At 42.1% G+C, this 26,160-nt stretch overlaps 2 protein-coding genes across 3 annotated transcripts; one reads left to right on the forward strand and one right to left on the reverse strand.

Annotated features, from left to right (window-relative positions):
- Positions 1 to 482: 482 nt before the first annotated feature.
- On the forward strand, positions 483 to 14,730 carry LOC123757479 (uncharacterized). Its single transcript, XM_045741143.2, has 6 exons — positions 483 to 1,081; positions 5,598 to 5,725; positions 7,690 to 7,791; positions 10,088 to 10,201; positions 10,597 to 10,756; positions 11,459 to 14,730. Exons 1-5 carry the CDS (start codon positions 1,030 to 1,032, stop codon positions 10,708 to 10,710), a joined length of 510 nt encoding a protein of 169 aa, XP_045597099.1. The 5' UTR covers positions 483 to 1,029; the 3' UTR covers positions 10,711 to 10,756; positions 11,459 to 14,730.
- A 2,611-nt stretch (positions 14,731 to 17,341) lies between these two features.
- LOC123757480 (zinc finger protein 525) lies at positions 17,342 to 24,229 on the reverse strand. Of its 2 annotated transcripts, none has more exons than XM_045741144.2 (3): positions 24,072 to 24,229; positions 22,130 to 22,754; positions 17,342 to 19,205 (listed from the first exon to the last, which is right to left on the reverse strand). In XM_045741144.2, exons 2-3 carry the CDS (start codon positions 22,596 to 22,598, stop codon positions 17,704 to 17,706), a joined length of 1,971 nt encoding a protein of 656 aa, XP_045597100.1. In that variant the 5' UTR covers positions 22,599 to 22,754; positions 24,072 to 24,229; the 3' UTR covers positions 17,342 to 17,703. The 2 variants fall into 2 exon arrangements, with proteins under 2 accessions (XP_045597100.1, XP_069183103.1); XM_069327002.1 differs by lacking the exon at positions 24,072 to 24,229 and adding an exon at positions 23,965 to 24,005.
- Between the last annotated feature and the right edge of the window lie 1,931 nt (positions 24,230 to 26,160).

The raw sequence follows: 26,160 nt of genomic DNA on the forward strand, positions 1-26,160 counted from the left end.
ATTTAGCTACTCGGAAGGAAATATCCATGTAGCACGGGCTGTGGTGAGCCCGTAATTCACTATCTAGATTGATTGATGAAGATTAAGCCACCCAAGAGATGGCACAGGCATGAATATGCCGTAATCACCCCTCTAGATGGTAGATGGTGTATATATATATACCCACCTACACATGAGTAGATAAAGATACACAAACAAAAAGTGGGATAATTAAATGGGTTTTGCCTATTTCTTGAAATGAAACATTGCACATGCAATTATTATTTACATCATTTTATACCTCTCACAAATCTCACCAATTATAAAACTAATTAATATAATCCTGGAATTATGTTAATATTATCTAATTCGCAACTTTTTATAAAAACTTGTGAAAAACTGCTTAGATGTGTACTTTGTGTTGGAGGAGTAGACGCAGAGGCGGCCAAGGCGAGCAGAGGCGGCCAGGGCGAGCAGACACGGGAGACAGAGGCGGCCAGGGCGAGCAGACACGGGAGACAGAGGCGGCCAGGGCGAGCAGACACGGGAGACAGAGGCGGCCAGGGCGAGCAGACACGGGAGACAGAGGCGGCCAGGGCGAGCAGACACGGGAGACAGAGGCGGCCAGGGCGAGCAGACACCTTGCAGTTCCCTGGACACACGCTCATTGCTGCATCAACCATGGACATGATGGCATCTGCTCTGAGCGACAAGCACAGTTATAAGGAACGACGAATACATTCTTAGATGTAGTGTATTAGTATCCCCAGCTTAGTGCTAGTCAAGAGTCGTCCTTCATGCTGGACACTGGGTCGTGACGAGACTATTCTGAGGACGTCATTGTCCTCTCCGAGTCTTACATTACATATCTTACAAGGTGTAATATTTGTTCATGTTACCTCCTCTCACCAAGTGGGTAATAAATAATACTTTAAAACCAGTTCAGTCAAAAGATGCTGCTGAAGAAGCGACGTGCGGTGCCCCCTTCCCGGAGGGTATATAAAGTGGTTACAACTCTAAGACCCTCAGTTGTTCTTGGTCACCGACAGGATGAACACACTGGTCGTTGTGGTGATGCTGGCGCCTCTGCTCCTGGTGCACGGTGGGTGAACTTAAACGAATATAAGTTGTACATACTATAGATGTTTAGAACACAGGAACTTCAAGTCTCGAAATTAGCGAGGTTTGTTGGTCAGTACAGAGAACCTCTGGTACTGGGGTTTGTACTGGTCAGAACAGACAACTTATAGTAATGTAAGCCTCTGGTACTGGGGGTTTGTAGTGTAAGTCTCTGGTACTGGGGGTTTGTAGTGTAAGCCTCTGGTACTGGGGGTTTGTAGTGTAAGGCTCTGGTACTGGGGGTTTGTAGTGTAAGTCTCTGGTACTGGGGGTTTGTAGTGTAAGTCTCTGGTACTGGGGGTTTGTAGTGTAAGGCTCTGGTACTGGGGGTTTGTAGTGTAAGGCTCTGGTACTGGGGGTTTGTAGTGTAAGGCTCTGGTACTGGGGGTTTGTAGTGTAAGGCTCTGGTACTGGGGGTTTGTAGTGTAAGTCTCTGGTACTGGGGGTTTGTAGTGTAAGTCTCTGGTACTGGGGGTTTGTAGTGTAAGCCTCTGGTACTGGGGGTTTGTAGTGTAAGGCTCTGGTACTGGGGGTTTGTAGTGTAAGGCTCTGGTACTGGGGGTTTGTAGTGTAAGTCTCTGGTACTGGGGGTTTGTAGTGTAAGCCTCTGGTACTGGGGGTTTGTAGTGTAAGGCTCTGGTACTGGGGGTTTGTAGTGTAAGGCTCTGGTACTGGGGGTTTGTAGTGTAAGCCTCTGGTACTGGGGGTTTGTAGTGTAAGGCTCTGGTACTGGGGGTTTGTAGTGTAAGCCTCTGGTACTGGGGGTTTGTAGTGTAAGCCTCTGGTACTGGGGGTTTGTAGTGTAAGTCTCTGGTACTGGGGTTTGTAGTGTAAGGCTCTGGTACTGGGGGTTTGTAGTGTAAGTCTCTGGTACTGGGGGTTTGTAGTGTAAGTCTCTGGTACTGGGGGTTTGTAGTGTAAGGCTCTGGTACTGGGGGTTTGTAGTGTAAGGCTCTGGTACTGGGGGTTTGTAGTGTAAGCCTCTGGTACTGGGGGTTTGTAGTGTAAGCCTCTGGTACTGGGGGTTTGTAGTGTAAGTCTCTGGTACTGGGGGTTTGTAGTGTAAGTCTCTGGTACTGGGGGTTTGTAGTGTAAGTCTCTGGTACTGGGGGTTTGTAGTGTAAGGCTCTGGTACTGGGGGTTTGTAGTGTAAGGCTCTGGTACTGGGGGTTTGTAGTGTAAGTCTCTGGTACTGGGGGTTTGTAGTGTAAGCCTCTGGTACTGGGGGTTTGTAGTGTAAGCCTCTGGTACTGGGGGTTTGTAGTGTAAGCCTCTGGTACTGGGGGTTTGTAGTGTAAGCCTCTGGTACTGGGGGTTTGTAGTGTAAGCCTCTGGTACTGGGGGTTTGTAGTGTAAGCCTCTGGTACTGGGGGTTTGTAGTGTAAGCCTCTGGTACTGGGGGTTTGTAGTGTAAGCCTCTGGTACTGGGGGTTTGTAGTGTAAGGCTCTGGTACTGGGGGTTTGTAGTGTAAGTCGCTGGTACTGGGGGTTTGTAGTGTAAGTCTCTGGTACTGGGGTTTGTAGTGTAAGCCTCTGGTACTGGGGGTTTGTAGTGTAAGGCTCTGGTACTGGGGGTTTGTAGTGTAAGTCTCTGGTACTGGGGTTATTTATGTTTAAGCATTTATTGGTATATACAAGAAGGTACAATGGGTAGTGAGAGTACACATGTTGGTGATGTAGTGGAACATTGTACAGCCACAGACACAGCTTCCCGCAGGCCATCAAACACCACCACCAATAGTATATAGTGAATAAAAAATAAGAGTAATGATTGGAAACAAACTGAATTCACATAATAACTACAGCAACAGCATAAAGTAGCACTATAATAAATTATATTGACAAAGTTGTAGTTGTAAATTGCAAAATACCGAGTAATTTAGCAGCACAAGGGGCACCTACGCATTCAAGACATTAACCTTCAGTGGGTTACACACTATCAATCTCTTCGAGTGTGGATAGATTCTAAAATGACATTCATCAAGCAAATTCAATATCTGAAGGATAAAGCAAAATCACGACCGAGTATAATGAGAGCAATCACAGGGCCCCGTCTAGGAGCGGGACACAAAGTGTTAAGAAAGTTTTACACACACGCTGTTCGTCCCCTAGTTGATTATGCAGTACCTGCCTTACTCACTCTTTCTCCTGGCCAGTGGGCAAACGTTTAGGTTATATAAAATGATGCAATGTGAGTCATAACAGGAGCTCCCAGATGGATTGAAATTCTGAGCCTAAGACTAGAAACCAAACTAACATCGATTGAAATAAGGGTAAAAGGGATTGCTGCATGCATGCTGACCAAGATATTGACTAGATAGACCAAGAACCAAGAATAACTTAAATATATAATCCCTGGAGCACTAACTCGGGACAGAATAGCTTCCAATAGCAATAGGTCGACCCATTGTGCATCAATATATTCGATATAACAAATACAGTCAGTGAGAGGGGAGTCGACGAAATACATGCAGACTTCGCTATGCAAGCCTCTTGGGAATCACCGCCAGCAGACTTTAAGACATGGCTCTTGAAGAAAAAAAGAACCAGACTAATCCTCATCTGCTACACAACATTGCACAGATGCATATAAAAGCAAACATGGCATCTGACAGCTTCACATACTTCACAGATGGATCAGTAGACCGGCCGGAACAAGAAACTGGAGCTGCAGGAAGACAGGAAATTCTGTAGTAAGTTAGAGACTTTCAAATGGATGTTCAACTTTACAAACAGAGATGCTAGCCATTCAAAAGGCTTTGGAACATGCTCTTGCTGAACAGCATCATGTTATCATACATACAGATTTGAGAACTGCCATTGAAAACCTTGCAACAAGAACACATACGTGATAACATACATCTGATCACAAATGTCATATCATTAATGCAAACACTCAAACGTCATGGCCGTCGAGTACTTATCAACTGGGTGCCAAGTCATGTGGGAATAATGGGGAATAACATTGCAAACGAAGCTGCAAAACTTGCAACTAAGATAAGAAATGTAGGCATTTACATACCACAGAGTCTAACACAAATTTAGAAGGCAATTAGAAATAGAGCAATGCAGAAGATGTACAGTAACCACAACACAGCAGATACAACACCAGGATCTGCGGGTTGGTACAAGAATTTCACCAACTACGAACTACTTATTTTGGTGAACGGGAGCAGTAGAACAACAGAAGTACACTTACATCGCATCAGGCTTGGATACACATGAGCATGGGAAATAGGCTTATAGCTTCCAGAAGATGAGAAGAAATGTCCGACAGACCACTGGAACATTATCTAACACACAAATAAGAATTACAAGCCAAATAAGATTTCAACTAAGATTCAACAGAGCATTAGCCGTTAAACACATGGGGCATAATCTTACTGAAACAAACATAAGTCATAAATATTTATACACCACCTAAGTAAAACAGAAACAAGCAACACTTAGTGGGCCAGTCAGAGGCTTAGGGCCCGCGCAGGAATATTCCTGAAAAAAACACAAGGGGAAATACTATGGAAATGAAAAACCTAGGAATTTCATTGTTCTACTTTTTTAAAAAGTATAGGTTGGACAATTTTGTAATTCATTGTGTCAATGATGACTACGTATTGGCATTTATTTTTGAGATATGATCCGATATAGTTCAGAGCAAGGCCTCGAATTTCAGAGTGATGAAGTTTAAGTAGGAGGTTATTATAGTTTACGGCATCAAAAGCTTGTTTCAACTCAACGAAGAAGCCAATTGGAAGCTCATTTTTGTCAAGAGTTGTATAGATTAAGTCGCGTAAACTAATAATGACATCATTAGTTCTCTTGTGGGATATGAAGCCGAACTTGCTGGAACTTAGAACGTTAAATTTAAGAAGGTAGGAGTAAAACTGTTTCTGAACAAACTTTTCAAATATTTTGGATAACACTGGTAGTTTGATATAGGTATGTAATTGTTCATGTCAGCTGTGTCACCTCCTTTATGAAGTGGGGTTACTCTCGCTTTTTTTGTTAGTACATCAGGAAAAGTTTGACACTTTTCACTTGACACAAAAGACAATGAAAAGTAGAGGTGTTGAGTGGAACAAGGACGTGAGCTGCACTCTTGTACAGCTCATGTTCTTGCTCCATTAGTGCAGTACCTCCATAGTTGGTATTGCGCTAATGTTAAAAGCTTTGGTTTAAAGTGAGGAAATTGTGGATATAATGTGTGTGTGTGTGGAGGTGACTGGCAGGAGTAGGGAGTGGGTGGTGGCGCCGCCTGGCGGGGACTCGTGGCCCGACACTCGGAGTACCTCGGGAAAGGTTAACACCAACTGAACAAAAGAAGCCGTAAAGTCAGTTACAATTTCTAAATTAGTGCCAGTGTATTGCCACCTTTAGGGGAGTTTGATCTGTTTGGTATGCGAGTACTGGGATATGTATTGGGCAGTACTGTATATCAAGGTTACTGGAGGGAATATGCTGGTGTTAGGTGGGGCACTAGTGTAATGGTCCTGGTCTTACAGCGGCTGGCGGTAAGAACTGCTTCAACAGGCGAGAGAAGAGGGAGATGCAGAAGCTGAGGATGATGAACAGCTGTGAGCATCCAACCCTGCAACTGGTCGACATTCCAGTCCCCCCGGGCTACACCTCGGTAAGTGGGAGGTCCCCCCGGGCTACACCTCGGTGAGTGGGAGGTCCCCGGGGGCTACACCTCGGTGAGTGGGAGGTCCCCCGGGGCTACACCTCGGTGAGTGGGAGGTCCCCCGGGGCTACACCTCGGTGAGTGGGAGGTCCCCCGGGGCTACACCTCGGTGAGTGGGAGGTCCCCCGGGGCTACACCTCGGTGAGTGGGAAGTCCCCCGGGGCTACACCTCGGTGAGTGGGAGGTCCCCCGGGGCTACACCTCGGTGAGTGGGAGGTCCCCCGGGGCTACACCTCGGTGAGTGGGAGGTCCCCCGGGGCTACACCTCGGTGAGTGGGAGGTCCCCCGGGGCTACACCTCAGTAAGAGGTGTCTTACCTTAATTAAGTAACCTTAAGATCCTACCTTAAGTAACCCCATGGCTACTGCAAGTAGTTTGAGCGCGCTCGCCCTCACGGCAGTTGCTCACTGAGAGCTCTTCTGCTACTGCCTCGACACGCAGGTTCTCTCATCGCGTGACTGAGCACTTCACTTTGGTACCTTGTGTGCTTTTAACCAAGGCAGCAAACCTTTGTGTGTGTGTGTGTGTGTGTGTGTGTGTGTGTGTGTGTGTGTGTGTGTGTGTGTGTGTGTGTGTGTGTGTGTGTGTGTGTGTGTGTGTGTGTACTCACCTAGTTACTCACCTAGTTGTGTTTGCGGGGTTTGAGCTCTGGCTCTTTGGTCCCGCCTTTCAACCGTCAATCAACAGGTGTACAGATTCCTGAGCCTATTGGGCTCTATCATATCTACACTTGAAACTGTGTATGGAGTCAGCCTCCACCACATCACTTCCTAATGCATTCCATTTGTCAACCACTCTGACACTAAAAAAGTTCTTTCTAATATCTCTGTGGCTCATTTGGGCGCTCAGTTTCCACCTGTGTCCCTTTGTGCGTGTGCCCCTTGTGTTAAATAGCCTGTCATTATCTACCCTATCAATTCCCTTGAGAATCTTGAATGTCGTGATCATGTCCCCTCTAACTCTTCTGTCTTCCAGCGAAGTGAGGTTCAATTCCCGCAGTCTCTCCTCGTAGCTCATACCTCTCAGCTCGGGTACTAGTCTGGTGGCAAATCTTTGAACCTTTTCCAGTTTAGTCTTATCCTTGACTAGATATGGACACCATGCTGGGGCTGCATACTCCAGAATTGGCCTGACATATGTGGTATACAAAGTTCTGAATGATTCTTTACACAAATTTCTGAATGCCGTTCGTATGTTGGCCAGCCTGGCATATGCCGCTGATGTTATCCTCTTGATATGTGCTGCAGGAGACAGGTCTGGCGTGATATCAACTCCCAAGTCTTTTTCTTTCTGTGTGTGTGTGTGTGTGTGTGTGTGTGTGTGTGTGTGTGTGTGTGTGTGTGTGTGTGTGTGTGTGTGTGTGTGTGTGTGTGTGTGTGTATACATGTGGGGGTAGCTGAGACAAGCATAGTGGAAGCCGAATGAATAATTCTCAGTTTAAGGCCGGATTGAATGCACGGAGAAACTGAATAATACAAGAATATATTAACATGACTCCATCACCTATGCTAATGTCTATAAACGTAGTTCCTGTTATCTCTAGTGAATATAGTAATGCTATAAATATGATGAAACCTTCACATCCGTCCAATTTCACACTCAGAGAATATCAAGCCTTGCATGAACTCCAAAATCAATACAAAGTAGCTTAACCTTTAACCTAAATTACCTTAAATTTCTTAAATGTTCTGTAACCACCGTGTTCAGCTTGGAAAACTATCCAAGCTTAACGTGTTCCTGTGTCTCCAAAGTCTGGTAAAGTAACCGTAAAACAAGTGTAGTTCTTCCCTCCCTCTTCTAACATAGTCTAACACGGCCTCACTTGCCTCCTGGGAGCTCTGGCTCGCAGTTTGAAACAATAATAACCTTCCTGTCGTTGTGACCTGAGGAGGGTAACCCTGGTGTGTCCTCAGGTGAACCCGTCGATGGCTATGGTCAAGCGGTGTGGAGCCCTGATGTGTATGGGCAGCAACACCAAGTGTGTGGCCTCCAACACTACATCCAAGCTCGTCAAGGTAAGCATTTACTGTTCTTTAAGGAGTACGAGACTTTGGAGGTTACACTAAACGCTCGCATATGGTTTACCTTTGTCGATGACTGTAAGCAGGTTAAGGTAATCAAAGTGTTCCTTGGCTAGCAACTGACTCTCCACTTCCTCCCAGGATGCACTGCACAAACGTTGCCTAACTCCTTGGGCAACATCAGGACAAATAGGGACCTTTGACAAGCCGCCGGCTTCCTGTCCTCGTTGAGGCCACTAGAGTATTAGTGGCCCTCAGGTAAATTCAGATATGTTAAGATCTGTAGGGTGGTGCCAGTTTTAAATCTGACCCCACCACCACCACAACAAGTCCTCACACCAAGTCTATTCCATCCAGCGGTCGACCCCACACACGCATCATAAATTTTAACATGCTGTTCATTCAAAATAGGAATTTTCAAAAATATAAATTAATATTATTTTATATAACCATATTGTACATCTTTAGGTACTGATTAGGCAACCCGTCCTCGACTCAAGTCCATTACATCCAGCGGTCGACCCCACAGACGCATTCATAAATTTTAATATACTGTTCATTCAAAACTGGAATTTTCTCAAATAGTAATTAATATTATAATATATTAGCATATTGTGCATATATAGGCATAGGTTAGGTTAGGTGTTTAGGTTCTGTTGGCGATTATTTGTGTTTGTAGTACGTGGGTGAAGCATTTACAGCGTTGTGGTTCGAACAAAATTCGTCAGTGAAGTTCGAACGTCATCAGTTGTGAGTCGTGTGTAAACTGTTTTTCATTCATAAACAGTGGGTTTGGCGGGTGCATGGAATGGACTTTGGGTCTTTGTTTGGAGGACGGGCTGCACTACAACAACCACAACTACCACAACCACCACAACTACCACCTTACCTTACCTTGAGGTTACCTTGAGGTGCTTCCGGGGCTTAGCGTCCCCGCGGCCCGGTCGTCGACCAGGCTTCCTGGTTGCTGGACTGATCAACCAGGCTGTTGGACGCAAGTGGGGATATAACAAATGGGTTCAACAAAATTTGTTCCTGGGACCGTTACTGTTTCTAATTTATGTGAACGACCAATCTGAGCGAGTGAGCTCAGACATGTTAATGTTTGCAGATGATCTAAAGTTGATGAGGATTGTAAAAATAAAGGAGGACTGCAGGAAGTTATACGAGGACCTAGACAAACTCTCCAGGAGTTGGCAAACAAATGGTTGTTGGAATTCAATTTCAACAAGTGTAAAGTAATAGAGATGGGAAAGGGAGAACGAAGACCAGGAGGCATCTACACCATAAGGGGAAGGCAACTGCAGGATTGAGAGAGACTTGGGAGTGGACTTCCATCAGTAACACCGGAGGCCCACATGAACAGGGTAACATCGCCCGTATAAGGGAAGGCTGCCAAACTTAAGAACATTGTTTAGAAACTAAATCAGGGCTCCTTCAGGCAATCTACACATTTGTTAGACCAATACCGGAATATACAGCACCAGCATGGAATCCAAACTTTGTAAAGCATAAAACCAACAATGAAAAAGTACAAAGGTTTACAACAAGACTGGTGCCAAAGCTAAGAGGGCTGAGCTATGAGGATAGGGTAGTGGAACTATATCTCACAACCCTAGAGGATAAAGGGAACAGAGGGGATATGATCATAACATACAAGATAATGAGGGGGAATAGATTGGTGGATAAGGATAGCCTCTTAAAACTGAGATAAAGTAGGACAAGAGGACATAGAGGGAACAGGATGAGTATGGGGTGCACAATAAACTAGCCGCCTTCGGCGGCAACAATCAAAGAGGGAAGCATGAAACACAAATGAGCGGAAGGAATGTAAGATATTATCTACCCATATTAACTACTGGAATGTAAGGTGTTAACTACCCGTACTTGTACCCCTGTACGGGTAGTTAACAAGTGGAATGAACTGAAAGAAGAAATTGTGAAAGCCACCTCCATCCACAGCTTCAAGGTCAGATTCGACAAACAATTCGAACGTCTTATTTCAGTTATAATGCAACAGGTATAATAAAGGTGGTCGGCATGACAAGGGAGACCTCACTTCTCCGTAGACACTGTTAGGTAAGTACTGGCCGAGTGTGGGGAGCAGAACTCCCAGAACCCACTCTAGGTATACTCCAGATATAATCCAGGTATACTCCAGATATAATGGAGGTATACTCGAGGTATACTACCCTCACAATCACCACCATGGTCACCATCACCTCGTGATGGGTGCAACAAACACTACACCTTTACCACCCTCACCACAGCCTGGTCTCTTCCACTACAGGTGATGGCGATGACACAAGACATGATGTCTGCGTGTGCTCATGTGCCGGTGGACGAGCACCAGAGCTGTGGCTGTGTCTGCGACATGGCCAAGATGAACTGCTCTCTTCCCATGGTACGTTGCTCTCATCTCTCTCCAACTGATTAAAAGTTCGGAAAACTACAAATTAGATGTACTGTCAGGTAATATATTCGCTAATCAATTTAGCCTCTCGTAACAATGTCAGCGTCGGTTCCTTGCACTATTCAACTCAGAGGTTAAAACATTTAAGATCATCACACACAGAGATCACACTAACGTTATGCATCAAATGAACAAATCCACAAGGGCCGTGACGAGGATTCGAACCTGCGTCCGGGAGCATCCCAGACACTTTCAACCCTGTCGTAGCTCAGTCGATTAAGGCAGTGTTTGGGATGCTTCCGGACGCAGGTTCGAATCCTCGTCACGGCCCTTGTGGATTTGTTCATTTAAGATCAGTTATCTTCAATTACTTCCTCGGTGTTCAGGTGGCAGACGGGACCATGTGCATGTGTAAGTGTTCAGACACCGACCGTGAAGCTTGCCCTAATGATGGGAGCCACTTCTGGTCCTTCGAGAAGTGTTCCTGCACTCGTTACTGACGGAGCGGTGCTCCCACCCGCAACACTTCAGTGACCGAACATGCAAGTAAGAAAATGAAACCTTTTGTATATATATTTTGTCTTTATTAACCCTCCATTCCTCAGAACATGTCTTTATTGCTCGCACCTCTATGCAAGGGGTTAAAGGTGTTTGACCCTTATCATCTGCAGCAAGTATATAATGTCAGTAATATACTTGCTCCATTTTCTCATTACCTTATGTGCAGAAAATGAGATGGGTCTGTTAATTCTACTTAGTCCACTAATTACAATACCTCCTCCCAAGCCTGCTAGAGGATAGTCAGGTGTGGTGCGGACCGATTATATAAGCAGTCGATAGCGAATCATTATCGGCGGCAGCCCCGCTCCTGTGCCAGGTAAGTCCATCACGGGCTCACCATAGCCCGTGCTACTTGGAACTTTTAGTTCCCAGTAGCTGAATCTTAAACAACAACAACAACGAATCATTATCACAGCACCGCTCCTGTGCCAGGTAAGTCCACTACGGGCTCACCATAACCCTTGCTACTTGGAACTTTTGTTCTGAGTAGCTGAATCTAAAACAACAACAATCATTATCGCGCACCGTTCTTGTGCCAGGTAAGTCCACTATATATATATATATATATATATATATATATATATATATATATATATATATATATATATATATATATATATATATATATATATATATATATATATATATATAATGAAATGTGATTTTGCTTCAATTATGTCCTGACAGGTGTGAGCAGAGTTGTGTAGGACTTGCATCACCACGTGGGAGGGGGAGACCTGCAACATCAACATGAGAAGGACCTGCAACATCAACATGAGAAGGACCTGCAACATCAACATGAGAAGGACCTGCAACATCAGAGGGGAACCTGCGACATCAACACGTAGGGGAGGGGGGGATAATAGGGAATGACACTGCAGACGAAGCTGCAAAACTTGCAACTAAGAGACGAAATAACAGTCTCTCACAGATTAAGAAAGTAATTTAACATAGAGCACTGCAAAAGATGTACAGTGACCACAACACAGCAGTTGCAAGAATTCAACCAACTACGAAACATTTATTTTGATGAAAGGGAGCAGTAGAACAACAGAGGTACACTTACATTGCATCAGGCTTGGATACCCATGTGCATGGGAAATAGGCTTCTAGCTTCCAAAAGATGAGAAGAAATGTCAGCTCTGTGGATAAATACCCGACACTCCACTGGAACATTATCTAACACAGTGCACAGTGTTATAAAGCCAATACAATTTCAACTAAGATTCAACACAGCAGGTGAAGTTGCTGTCTCCCGTGTTGCCTACAACATCAACACGGCTGACCTGCCTCCTCCTCCTCCACGTGTTAAGAGGCTCTGGCCTCCTCCTCCACATGTTGTGAGGCTCTGGCCTCCTCCTCCTCCACGTGTTAAGAGGCTCTGGCCTCCTCCTCCACATGTTGTGAGGCTCTGGCCTCCTCCTCCTCCACGTGTTAAGAGGCTCTGGCCTCCTCCTCCACGTGTTGAGAGGCTCTGGCCTCCTCCTCCACGTGTTGAGAGGCTCTGGCCTCCTCCTCCACGTGTTGAGAGGCTCTGGCCTCCTCCTCCACGTGTTGTGAGGCTCTCCGTCAATTTCCGTGTATTTATTAATTTTATAAAAATTAAATTGACAAAATTTGGATTGGTCCAAAAAAGCTAAAATGCGAAGAATATAATTAATGATAAAATATGTATTAACTGTAAAGCCTACTGTAAGAGCAACAGGCTACGAGGAATAAACAAAATTTGTATTGTGGCCAAAGAAAAAACGGACTGGAGGTGCCAAAAAGATTTCCGAGCATAAACATCCTGTCCGCGGGCAGGATGTACAAGCCTGCCACGGCCATGTTCGGCCCCTGCATGGCGTTCACACCAACACTTTCCACTATTGTGTACTCCAGGTGCATTGGAACTTTATGGTAACCCTTACTCAGGGATTAAATTTCACCAACCTTAACACACCCCAACATTACCGAGCCACCGTCCTCTTGACCAGCAGACGGCAGCTATACTGCTCCTGCCACAGCTGCCATCCACACCCACACGGGGTCCGTCTAATTACCACAAGCTACCACAAACTACACAAACTTCAGAAAGCTTCCTGGCAATACGTTAGTAATGAATAAATATGATATATTAAGTTAGGCTGACCTAACCTAACCTAACCTATCCTAACCTATCCTAACCTAACCTAACCTAACCTAACCTAACCTAACTTAACCAAACCTAACCTAACCTAACCGAAGCTTGGATCGTCGACTTGATTTGGCGTCACAGCTTTTTATTTTCGTCTAATTTCTTTATAAAAAGATACTTTTTCAGATTAAAATTATGTTTTTTCGTGTTGTACATTCAGCACCAACGTTATAATGAGTAAATATATCATATTTATTCATTACTAACGTATTGCCAGGAAGCTTTCTGAAGTTTGTGTAGTTTTTTTTTTTTTTTTTTTTTTTTTTTTTTTTTTTTTTTAAACAGCAAGTACAGCGTATAGTAACCATATAAACAGGAAAGCACAGAATAACGAAGAACACAGAATAACAACAACACAGATAACAAGTAACACTGATCAACGCAAAAGTGAAAACAAAGAATAACATATAACACATAAGAACACACACACACACACACACACGCAAACAAAAGCAGCACTACCCAGACGGGGCGCGCCAAAAGCGTCAGTAATTACAAAAGCGCACAAGGAGCACAATAAAACCAAGGGTAAATTATAAACAGGAATACACATACAAGGAAACACATACAAAAATAACACAAACGCAAAACACACGCACCATGCTCCACACCACACAACAGCAGGCAACACACCACAACAAACATGTTAATAAACACAATAACAACCATGTTAATATAACACTGTAAATACAACATAGTAAGTAAATGCAGGAAAATAACAATGGAATACAACAAAGCAATACACAGCACAGTACATAAAATAAAGGAAACAGAACACATTTGCATTACATAGTAAAATAACATAGTAAAAAATAAAGGAGTCGGTATAGTACAAACCGACATTGGAACATATAACACAGTAAAATGACACAGATAACAGAACAAAGTGTAAAAAAAGCATAAACACACAAACAAACAACACATGCCACCCATACGGGGCGTGCCAACAGGACCCATAATGAAAAGCACATAACACAAGGCAGCAAGACAAAATGACAATGAACACAAGCATACAAAAAACACGCAACAATGGAACACATTGTTCTGTGTTTGTTTCGTATGGAACACATACGAAACAAACACAGCCACCCAGCACACAAACCCGACCCCTACAGACAGAGGACGGCCAGCCACCAAGCAGAAAATAAACACCCACGCACCGGACACATCAGGAGAGAGACAGACATGCCACACAACACCACAACACACCCATACCCACCCACACACAAACAAAATCCTGCCACACAAGGTAACCAAGCAAACCCCAGTACACACAAAACCCCAAAGACAAACAAACACAGACTCCCCAAACCCCCACCCACCAGAGGGAATTAACCGAACCAAAGGAACACGCACAGACACACACACAACCACACCCACAGGAACCCACCACCTACACCAACGCAGCACCCTGGACATACTCGACCGTGAACCAAGCATCAAAAACCCTAGGAAAGGAGCGACGCAACCACCACATAGTATAAGACAGACGGCCTTTCAAAAAGCCCAAAATCCTCCCCACCCCATACCCCGCCATCCTACTAACCCATGTAGTTTGTGGTAGCTTGTGGTAATTAGACGGACCGCCCACACGTGCGGTTATCTACTGTAATGTTTATTAAAGCTCGAGTGTAACAATGTTGGTGTGAAAATTATATTCTTGCATAATAGAACCATTAAAGAAAGCATAGGGCAAATGTTTTCAGCTCGGCCATATTAGCCCTCACAAAACCACGTAAATAATATTGATATTAATAACAATAAATAAAGTCAATTGAAAAAAGTGTATGTAATCCTTAGGATGTCACAGCATATTTTATTGAAAGTAATCATCAACGGAAGGAATGTTTAGGTCCCCTCCAATACTGTTTCTGTGTGCTTTTCTCCTACCACCCCCTTCCTCTTGATTTTTTTTTTGCTTTATTATGTATATGTATGTGTATGTGTGTATATATATATACTGTATATATAAATGCCGCCCCTATTTCCACCGAACACCGGTAAATCTGCAGCTATGCGCAGGTAGGCCAATACAGCAGTCATGGTCTCATCTGTCCTAAGTCACAGGGAAAGATTGAAAGACGTGAAGCAATCAATGACATCATCAAGAGAAGTTTAGCTACAGTTGGGTGTCCAGTTAAAAGAGCAAACACCTGAATTCCCCAGGGAATTGCCCCTGACTGGGCAGGGGCAATGCTAGTAAATGTCAAGGGTCGTGAATGCTTAACACATGCAATCTAAGGCAAATAGTTGACTCAAGGTCCATACAAAAAGTAATGCCAGAAAGAACACATTCATAAAGTGAATAAATAATTTGGAAAAAACAAATACTGGTCCCTGCAGAACAAAGTCCAAAATAATTTCCAACACTTACCTGAAAAAAACTGGGACTAAGGACTGTGCCATGATGTAGCTGTAAACAACCCCACACAAGGCATGTGACATAGGTGACTGTCTGACTGGACCCCTCAGATTTGCCATCTGGTGGTTGGGAGGTGTAACTAGCAGTGGTAACCAGCTAACAAGTATGTACCTAATTAACAAACTTACCAATGTTTCTCCAAGGCATTGTTAGTTTTAGAAAATTCTACCTTTACCATTATTTTTACCTTTGCCTTGGGTTAAGGTATATACAGTATTCCCCCAGACTTTTTTCACCTCTATTGAGTGGACCAATTTCTGACTCTTACCCGAGGTAGATTTTTATGACTTGTAAGAGCCTCTTGTGGCATGACAGGTAATTACCTAAGTGTAGTTACAGGATGAAGCTATGCTCATGGTGTCCTGTCTTCCCAGTACTCTTGTCATATGACACTGAAACTACTGATGGTTTCAGCATCCACCACCTTGTGGAGCTAATAAAGTGGCTAGCTCAGGAAGCCACCAAGGAGAGCCCTCCCAGAAACCATGACTGACCTCAAATGTATGCCAATAGCAGTGTCACCTAATTTATTTTTTTTTAATTTTCAAAAAGACAGTTTTCTCCTGTGCAAACACAAGACTAATAGAAATTCTAAATTAAAGTAATTATCAAAAGAAGGCACCAAGCCAGGGAGACTATGTAGCATCATCAAAGTCACAAGATGTTCAAAAGGCCCTAAATATCATCAAGGATGCCAATACGAGAACGAGCACATGAGGCGAGAAATATCAAAGGTATCTGATTTACCAAGGATTCTATCGAGGGACAAATGACTGCTGAGACAGGTGGGAAGCAAGACACACGAATGTCCTAAATGTCAGGACATTCAACAAGGATATGCATGACTAAGAGGGACAATGCAGTTCATACAATAAGGAGCAGGGTGGCACTCCATTACATGCCCACGAGTTAAACTTGCATGATAGAAATTCTAAGGCAATTTGATTTTCAGTCTGGAAAATTAACAGCTTTTCTATTCAGAAATAAGTATTTTTTTATTATGTTTGAATTCATAGGTGCTAAATATGTTCTAAAATTCTAGCCTTAGTTTTTGAGAATGGTGCTAATTGGTAAGTGGTTTGCTACATATACATATGCAATATGTATTGAACTTTCTCTTTCTTTGTTTTATTATGTCCATTTACATTTTCAGTGATATGGCTATTTACTTCCTTGGCTGTGGTGCATACCATAAATACTTTTTTCTTTTTTTTTTACTCCAAATATACAACTATTTATCTCGAATTTATGTCGTGGCATTAAGTATGTTCCTTCTCCTTTCATGCTATAGAAAATCTATCCAGTAATCTATATTTATGGTAAACTAATTTATTTCAAAACTGTAGGTCTAGAATCAATGCTTTCCAGTTTACTCTTTGAAGTAATGTTCATGAAGAGAATCCACATTCTTATTGTTAAAAGGCTTAGAAGAAAAGGCCATAGAGGGTTTTCAATTAAACAAATATGGTGTGTTTAAAACACAGTTTTAAGAGTTGTTTTAGTTTCCATAACACTAGAGCTAATTTTACTTAACCACTGACAAAGCCTTCATTTCCAGTTACTTGTTACAGCTTAGATCAGCTAGAATATGTATTACCCAATCATTATATCACATATCAATGTTAAATGACACATGCTCTAATATACAATGCTTCTCATAACCAAGCTAGTCAATGACTAACACTTAAAAAGTATTAGCCAATAGCCTCAGTTATCATTAAATCTACCTGATCTCTGAAGGCCTATTTAGATTCAGAGAAACAATAGTTAGCCAATTAATTAATTACCAGATCTTGAATGATTATCATTCAAGTAACCATTGTAACTTTAGACAAATTTCAGTGGGGCCAAAATATACATCTCAGCATACATCTTAAAATGTATAGATGTAAAATACACATCTTCAAATTTGTGAATGATTCTGAAATTTTGAATTACTAAAAATTAGGTCTTTAACAATAGAAACTCATAATCATCTTACAAGTTCATTTACTGTAATTACCTTCCCATATTGTCTACATGATAATTTATATCAGCTGGTGTGTTCTCTCCAAAATGCAGATACGTATACAGTACAGCATTCAAAATTTAACTTCCCCCCTATTGGTTACTCAGTGATATGATACTATAGTACAGTACATAAAAAAATTAAGAATCAACTGCTTAGGTAATCACCATTAGAAAGAACTGAGCCCAGAAAGATATATACCAACATCTGACAAATAATATCCAAGAGTTCTGAGATATCATTCATGATGCCAATATGAGACCAGAAATACACAAGATGAGTCATGTCAAAGGAGTCTGATTCACTGAGTGTACTACTTAAGTCTTCTACTGGTTGCCTCTGATGACATGATACTGCACACCATCAATATCCACTATACTGACATCTGGAGGTACAACATTAGCCGGCATTAACAAGGCTGATCTGGTTCCCTGGTAATTACCGCCAGTAAGAGTGAAAATAGGATGCTCCTCTCTGAGATCTATCCTTGATACCTCAGGCTGGAAATCTTCATTGTTAACATTGATCTGCATTACAGCAGTTGCAGCTTCATCCATTTCTGCCAACTGAATAGACTCCTCTACTTCTCTTGATTCTCTGACTGCATCGCTATCTATGCCATGAACTTTCAAAAGATGACGGCTGAGCTTCTTGCGAGCAGGAAACATTATATTGCACATTTCACATGGATAAGACATAAGAATTTTGTGATGCAACTGATTCGTCAACGCTTGATGCTCTACTGTTATGGTGCCGTTTGACAACCCACTGTGTACAGCTGTCTTATGGGAGTACATATCATTTTGACATTCAAAACCACATTCATTAGCATGAAGAGCCATGTGTTTATCAAATGTAAGTTTGGTGCTAAATGAAGAGTTGCATTCATCACATGTATGCATTTTTGGTATTTTATTATGTATCCTTCTTTGATGAATTCTGAGAGCACCCTCAGTCCTGGCATAAAAGTCACACTCATCACACTTATGCTGCAAAGATGTTCCAGAACTGTGTGCCTTGGCAACATGCTTATTCATAAGAAACTTGAATGAAAACAATCTTGGGCACATTGGACATGGAATTGTTTTTTCAGTGTGTTTAAGTTTCATATGCATATCAAGAGAACTTTTGGTTTGAAATACTTTGAAACAAGTTTCACACTGTGAATCGTGATTTCTTCTGTGGATCCAAAAAAGACCACTACATTTGAGCATTAAACCACAGATCTCACATGGGCCACTATGCTGCTGCTGGTGGTACATTAACTGCCTCTCGCCACTGTATAATCTCTTACAGTGTCGACAGCAGAAAGGGTATTTCTTGGCTTGTTCATGGTCACTATGATCCCTCACAATATGTTCTCTTAAGTAATGATGCTTTGAATACAACTTACCACAAACTTCACACACAAAATTTTTCTCCTTGCTATTATAAGGGTGGCGTTTCATTTTCCATTCAAGTTTAAAAGCTAAATCAATATCCACTTCTTCCTCAACATCCATTTCATCATCCGTAATCCAGTCATCATTATTAACCTCTGCTTCTATTTTTATAGTCATATTTTCTTTCTCCATCTGTCTACTTTCTTCTGCATGCTCTGGTTGTGGCAGAGTCGGTGAAATTTTACCCAGAACAGAAAAGCTGTCTTCAAATGGTATTTTAATACTGTAATTACTAAAGCCAGCTGGGTATTTTAAATACTTTCTTTTTTCTGAATTGCCACTCCTTAATTTGCCTCTCTTTCTTTTCTTGGACTTGAGCTTCATCTTCTGCCAGAAAGCAACATCATTGTCAGAACTAAATTCACTATCTTCAGGATTCTTCACATCTGAAAAACATATTTTATTCTTAAAATGTATCAAAACAGAGGTAAAATACACTCAAATAATGTACTTGAACATGAGCCAGGTTTGCTAAAAAAAAAACATAATTTATTGATATTAATGAAATGCTTATTGTGTGATTTACCACATTTGGTGGGCCTCAAACTTCATAATAAAGATGGAAAGTGCAAGAGTGCAAGAAAATTAGAGTACTATATGGTAATACAAAAGTGTAAGTAATCATCAAAATAAGGCACTATGTCTTGAGGTTATCTTGAGTGGTTATCTTGTCTGGAAAACTGTTTACTACATAATAGAGAAGGAATATGCCAATGTACTGTATATGCATGGATGACCAATATTTGTTGGTGCAGTTTGAGGTGCTTACATATGAATTTCAATTTTGAAAAGGGCCCAAAGGTAACTAACCAAGCAAAAACCTTTGGCACTGGAGCTGCTCGCCAGAAAACAGTCACCATATGCAGACAAAACAGTAAGGCTACGAATGGTGACTGCATTGTGCCATATAAACAGGCACACAAACCCCAGCACAACCAAAAGAATGCTCCCAGTCAAGGGTCCAAACAGTGGAGTCAAAGACCCATGAATAGCCCAAGGCGAGGCTTTCCAACCCAGCGGTCTGGCCTCAGGGGGCAACTCCTGAACACACAAGAGAAGATAACTTTGTCAGTGCAAGGGCAGCACTAGCTGACACCCATGGAAGAAAACCCTCAGCGCATGCAGCCTGAAACACAGTAAAAGCCAAGCCCACACAACAAGTCAGAAAAAACATGCATAAGCTAATACTATAATCAAAGAACAATACACAAGTAAATGTCCCCCACAAGATGAACAAAGGGCAAGGACAGCCGGCACTTGGCTTAAAGCAGAGGTGCTTGCTCACAACTGGCTGACCAGAACACTAGTCAAACCTTGCACCATAATATCAGCAACAGAAATGATCAGGGAAGCCAGCTGTGAGTAGGGGTTGGGTAACCTGTGGGTGGCAATTGGTACTAATGAGTTTTGAGCTAGTTTGAGTGAATCCCTTGTTCCTTGTGAATCATTTGAGGAGTTGTTTAACAGTTTGAGACTTTGCTTTCTATTAACCCTCCAGTTAATCCTCCAGTGGGGTCGCAAATTGTCACTTGCACCCTGCTCCTCTGTGAGGGAGCCAGGGTTTTGGCTCTGATCCCTAGAAGGTCAAACAAAACTTCCATGAATGATGTGACCTTTCAGTATCTGGAGCACAATTTGGAGCACTCTCAGCAAGGCAGCTTCAGGAAGCCACTGGGGGGGGGGCTCCCCAGAAAATCAGCACTTGCAAGGGAAAAAGGACTCCAAAGTGACCCACTACACACACACACCACATAGAAGACACAACCACATGCTTTTGTACATTATAAGAGGGGGGGGGACAGGCCAAGAAAAGTTCAAGGTTTGTAGCGACGGAGGAAATTATGAACCCTTTCCCCTTACGAAAACTCAAACCCTGGGAAGGAAGCCTAGCCAAAACAGATGTGCCGTGACAACAAACTTCACAGGCCTCAGAGTGGAAGGGATCACCTACCCAAAACGTGGCATGACAGAGGCAGTAAGAATGATTATCAGCATGTTACAAGACCAAGGTACATCTTGTAAACTCTCATATGTGAGAGCAGGCTATAAGTGGGCTAGTCATTCCTGAACTACACCAGAAACACAATCGAAACCAGGTACCAAAGATAAAGAACAAGTAGGAACACTGAGCACTAGGGCTGCTTGCTGAAAATAGATAAACACTGAACATAAGTCTAAGGATAAATGTGGCCCCACTTTTCCTGCAAGACTAAGCCCAAAGAATACCTCCAATTATGGTACTCTATCTGGAAAATATCCAGGACCTGAAGGGTATTTGCAATCCGATGGAGCACTGTTTACTTTACAGCACCAAGCAAATGACTGAAAAGGTATACCAGCTGAGCCATTAGCTTCTGGTACTGCCACCAGGGAAGGAGGAACTAGCAGTTGAATTATCTAACTACTGTACTGTGTCTTTCATTTTCTCACATTTACTTTTATCTTGTTGTTGTTTTGTCTTGCTCTACCTTTCTGGTAGCTATTTTCTCAGTTAATGATCTTGAATCTTTACCTACCTGCACCTCTGTGAGGGAACTAGGTTCTGACTTTAATGACTTACAATGGCTAGTGCAATTTGATGTGCGAAGAGCTATCCATAGCAGCTAGTAACAGAGAGCCACCGATGGCGCCCTTCCAGAAAAGTTGTTAATTGAAGTAATTTGCACCTGATGCTATGTTCATCCAAATATCTGACCTTCAGGACAGGAGTTTGGGCCAATTTTATTTGACTAAAAGTATGTAGTCTCTGCTAAAACAATATCTGCACAGTAAATCAGAATTATTCTCAGCAATTTCAGTGATACCATGGATCATTTGGAGGAAGTTTGAATATTTCTGTAAGTTATAGCATGCGGTTCCTCTCAATAGTGGATCAATGTTTGCTCTTCAATGAGTCCCCATTCCTTAGTTGCAGGAGACAATTTACAAGGATACATGTACCTGTGAGGTGCAGAATTCCTCAGAAGTTTGACATTTGCAGTGTCCTGGTGTGCTCTCTTTTAAGGAGAGGTACCCAAGAGCACATGCTCAGGAAATATAGTGCTTAATCGACAGAGCAAAAAAATGTATTAAATACACTAGGTGAGAAAACTATTTCACTATACGGCTGTAACTAATAATCATTTACAGTACAGTATATAAAAACAAAAATAAAGATGGAAGATGGGGAGTAGGAGGCAGAGGAAAAGCAATAACACAAAATGAAGACAAGAAAAGGCAACCAAAATCCTATACAGTATAGTACAGTACAGTATTGTATATCACATAATAACACAACATATTCATCAAATGTGTAAAAGAAGAAACTGACCATCTCTTGGGTAAGGGGAAAGAAGAGTTTCATTGTCGTATCCATCACTATGCACTGAGTTGTTTGGCTGATCACTGCACCGACTCTCTTCATTTGCGGAAAGGCCAAGAATAACATCTTCAATAGTCTGCTCAAGAAGAACGTCTTTTTCTGTCTCTATTACCTTTGGTGGTTTTTCTGTCTTAATTTTAGTGACATTATTCAAAGATAAAGGGTGAATTAAGTCCTTAACATCAGCAGATACACCAACACTAGATTTGGCAGGGATGTCAGTTTGAGTAGAAGCTTCATTAACTGAGGACAAAATAGTACAAAATATTATAGGGAAAGCAGCCTTGCTTGTGTATGCAAGGTCAGTCTGAGATGACACATTTTTAAATATAAGTGTCCCAGATTCAGATGCCTCCAATATTGTCTCCGAGTCTGACTCCAGCTCTCCTACCACTACTATCATGTTACTCTGGTCCATACTACTGTAGTTCTGGCACGGGAACCGTTGTAATCATTTACCCACAAGGCTTTAATATTTTCATACAAGTTGTCCCAACAATGACATGTTCCTTAAGATAAGTCGGGATCAAGTTGCTGACCAATGAGTGTTCTGGGCTTTACACAATTCTAAACTCTGAAAAATAAAAGATATTGTTAACAGAGAATCAAGAAAATATTTCCATCACACTACAAGCTGAATTTTTTCTTTTTTTTTTCTTTAGAACATGCATTTGACATAAACTATTGTTAAGGGGCCTGGTGACTGAGAAGTACTTTTCTAAATATGAAATACAGTGAACAATTTTAAACAAATCTCACATTATTTGGCATCAGTGTCATGAAAATTTCATCCCAATCTGTTAAAAAATGGATTTTTTACTAATTTTTTACAAATAAATGACATGCGCGACGGGCGGCAACCAGTACTGATAATAATGATAGCACCTATTTACTGGAAATCTAGGATAAAGAGATGCAAGCACATGTCCGACGCACAAAGAAGAATAGTAGTAGTAAAAGGGTCCACAAAGTAGATATGCAGCTGGTGCCACCTGGAGGACCAGATTTCACACATAATAATGAGTGATGTGAATAATGAGTGGTCCTAAGCCTAGACAAACTGAATGAATGGTCGAACAAATGTCTACTAAAGTTCAACCCGAGTAAATGTAAGGTAATGAATCTAGGCTGTGGAAACAGAAGGCCAGACACAGGATACTGAGTGAGAGATGAAGTCCTTCATGAAACAGAGAAAGAAAGATCTAGGAGTTGATATCAAACCAACCCTGTCTCCTGAAGGCCACATAAAAAGAATAAAATCTGTGACATGTGCAAGGCTGGCTAACATCAGAACTGCCTTCAGGAACCTGCACAAGGAACCATTCAGAACCTTGTATTCCACATATGTAAGACCAATCCTGGAGTATGCAGCCCCAGCATGGAGCCCGTACCTTGTCAAGCACAAGACGAAGCTGGAAAAAGTTTAGAGGTATGCCACTAGGGTAGTCCCAGAACTAAGAGGCATGAGTTATAAGTAAAGGCTGCATGAATTGCATCTCATAATACTGGAAGACAGAAGAGTAAGGAAGACATGATCACTACCTACAAAATTCTCAGAGGCATTGGCAGGGCAATTAAGGATAAACTGTTTAACAAAGGTGGTACGCGAACAAGGGGACACAGGTGGAAACTGAGTACCCAAATGAGTCACAGGGACGTTAGAAAGAACTTTTTTAGTGTCAGAGTAGTTAACAGGTGGAATGCATTAGGCAGTGATGTAGTGGAGGCTGACTCCATACACAGTTTCAAATGTAGATATGATAGAGCCCAGTAGGCTCAGGAACCTGTACACCAGTTGATTGACAGTTGAGAGGCGGGACCAAAGTGCTAGAACCAGAGCTCAACCCCCCCCCCCCCCCGCGCACAACTAGGTGAGTACACCATAACTTACCACAACACAACTTGGAGCTGCTCCTCCTCCTCCTCGGACCCTCAGCTGGGCCACCGTGTTTACTTCTTGTAGTTACCCGCCCCGGCCACAGGTGGCGCCCCAGGCCACCCAAGTGTGGCCGGGGGTTTTCTTCAGGTCCGTCTAATTACCACAAACTACCACAAGCTACACAAGCTTCACAAAGCTTTCTGGCAATACGTTAGTAATGAATAAATATGATATGTTAGGTTAGGCTGACCTAACCTAACCTAAGCGTTTGTTCTTTTTAAATGATATACTGTGCACCCCTACCTATGTGTGTTGTGTCCCATATAGAAAAAACCAACTACAAAAGAGTTTTCCACTAATGTTTGTTTATTTTCAGGTTATTATTATGTATTATTAGTATCATCTTAACTCTTGTGGGTGTGATGAGATCTGCCATATATGTTTATTTTAGTTTGTGTTTGTTAGGGTATTAGGTATGCTTAGGGGTGCCGTCTCGCCATGCCCTGTGGCTGGGGGGATCGGTCCCCTGAAGCTACATAAAAACCCTATACCCCCCCGAAGTGGCAATGGGAGTTAGGGGACAAAAAAAAATAATAACCAAAGCAAACCAAACCTAACCTAACCGACGCTTGGATCGTCGACTTGATTTGGCGTTTCGTCTAATTTCTTTATAAAAAGATACTTTTTCAGATTAAAATTGTTTTTTCGTGTTGTACATTCAGCACCAATATTATAATGAGTAAATATATCATATTTATTCATTACTAACGTATTGCCAGGAAGCTTTGTGAAGCTTGTGTAGCTTGTGGTAGCTTGTGGTAATTAGACGGACCGTTCTGGAGGTTCTGTACAGTATTGGGTTATACCTTCTTGCATTATGGAGCAAAAATACTGGGAGGATAGAGGTGGGGTGAACCTCAGCTGGTATTGAATAGTGAAGAGAAGAGACTTATAAAGGGTATTAAAATGGGAAAAATTCGTACAGCACCATTATCATTAATTGTATTGTGTAAATATACATTATGTAGTGTACATGTAAATGAACATGTAAATGAACATGTAAATCTACATGTTATATAGTGTACTGTATTATGTTTTGAAAAGATAATTAATAAAGGCCATTTATTTATTAAATGGTTCCCATTGTCGTGAATAGAAAGCCGGTGAATAAATCCACAAGTGCTGTGATGAGGGTTCGAACTTACGTCCAGGATGATTCCAGACGTGCCTTAATTGACTGCACCACAACATGGTATAAGAATTGCAACCGAGATGAGAGCAGTAGCAATCCCGGTTGCAATTGTTATACCATGTCATGGCACAGTTGATTAAAGCGCGTTTGGGATCATCCTGGACGTAAGTTCGAACACTCATCACGGCCCTTGTGGATTTATTCATTTGATAAATCATGCTATTGTGATTTCTGTGTGTATAGGAAACATGTACTTAGCCATATCGAGGTCTCTTTTGGTCAACTACTTATCTTCCCTACATACACCCACAACAATTGCCAAACTCCCAGGTACCTTTAACTGCTGGGTGAACAGTACCATCAGATGAAAGGAAACATACCCAATCTTCTCTGTCCTGTATGGATCCTTCAGTTGTGAGTCAACAACATAGATCACTGTGCTACAGGACTTTTAACTTCCTGAAAATACTGTTCTGTATTCAAACTAGAAAGGATAACATGTAAGGGATCTGGGAATAATGACCTCAGACGACCTAATGTTAAGTGAGCAAATACAGCATCAGCCAGGAAAATGATAGGATGGATTATGAGAACCTTTAAATCTAGGGATTCCACCGCAATGTTCTTGCTATTCAAATCACTTTTAATTCCCGCTTTGACTACTGCTCGGTACTCACTTCTCTTTTAAAGGAGAGGAGTTCTATGAAATGGAGGGAATACCAAGAACATATACGGCATGCATAGACACAATATTATATTAACATAAATTATTGGGTCTCAGTGCTTTAAAAAGGAGATGAGAGGGGTACCACATACTATATACAGTACATGGAAGATACTGGAAGGCTAGGTCCAAAATTTGCAAAATAAAACAACATACTGGAGAGATTGACAAGCAGAAAATGCAGA

The sequence above is a fragment of the Procambarus clarkii genome, chromosome 19 (genome assembly GCF_040958095.1).
Source record: "Procambarus clarkii isolate CNS0578487 chromosome 19, FALCON_Pclarkii_2.0, whole genome shotgun sequence".
Lineage (NCBI taxonomy): Eukaryota > Metazoa > Arthropoda > Malacostraca > Decapoda > Cambaridae > Procambarus > Procambarus clarkii.

Excerpts from the sequence above, each read along its gene's own strand:
- LOC123757479 (XM_045741143.2), top strand. The coding sequence starts at position 1,030 with ATGAACACACTGGTCGTTGTGGTGATGCTGGCGCCTCTGCTCCTGGTG. Across the intron at positions 1,082-5,597 it reads GCCTCTGCTCCTGGTGCACG|CGGCTGGCGGTAAGAACTGC; the intron begins GTGGGTGAACTT and ends CTGGTCTTACAG. Across the intron at positions 5,726-7,689 it reads TCCCCCCGGGCTACACCTCG|GTGAACCCGTCGATGGCTAT; the intron begins GTAAGTGGGAGG and ends GTGTGTCCTCAG.
- LOC123757480 (XM_045741144.2), bottom strand. The coding sequence starts at position 22,598 with ATGGACCAGAGTAACATGATAGTAGTGGTAGGAGAGCTGGAGTCAGAC. Across the intron at positions 19,206-22,129 it reads TTCCCCTTACCCAAGAGATG|ATGTGAAGAATCCTGAAGAT; the intron begins GTCAGTTTCTTC and ends TATGTTTTTCAG.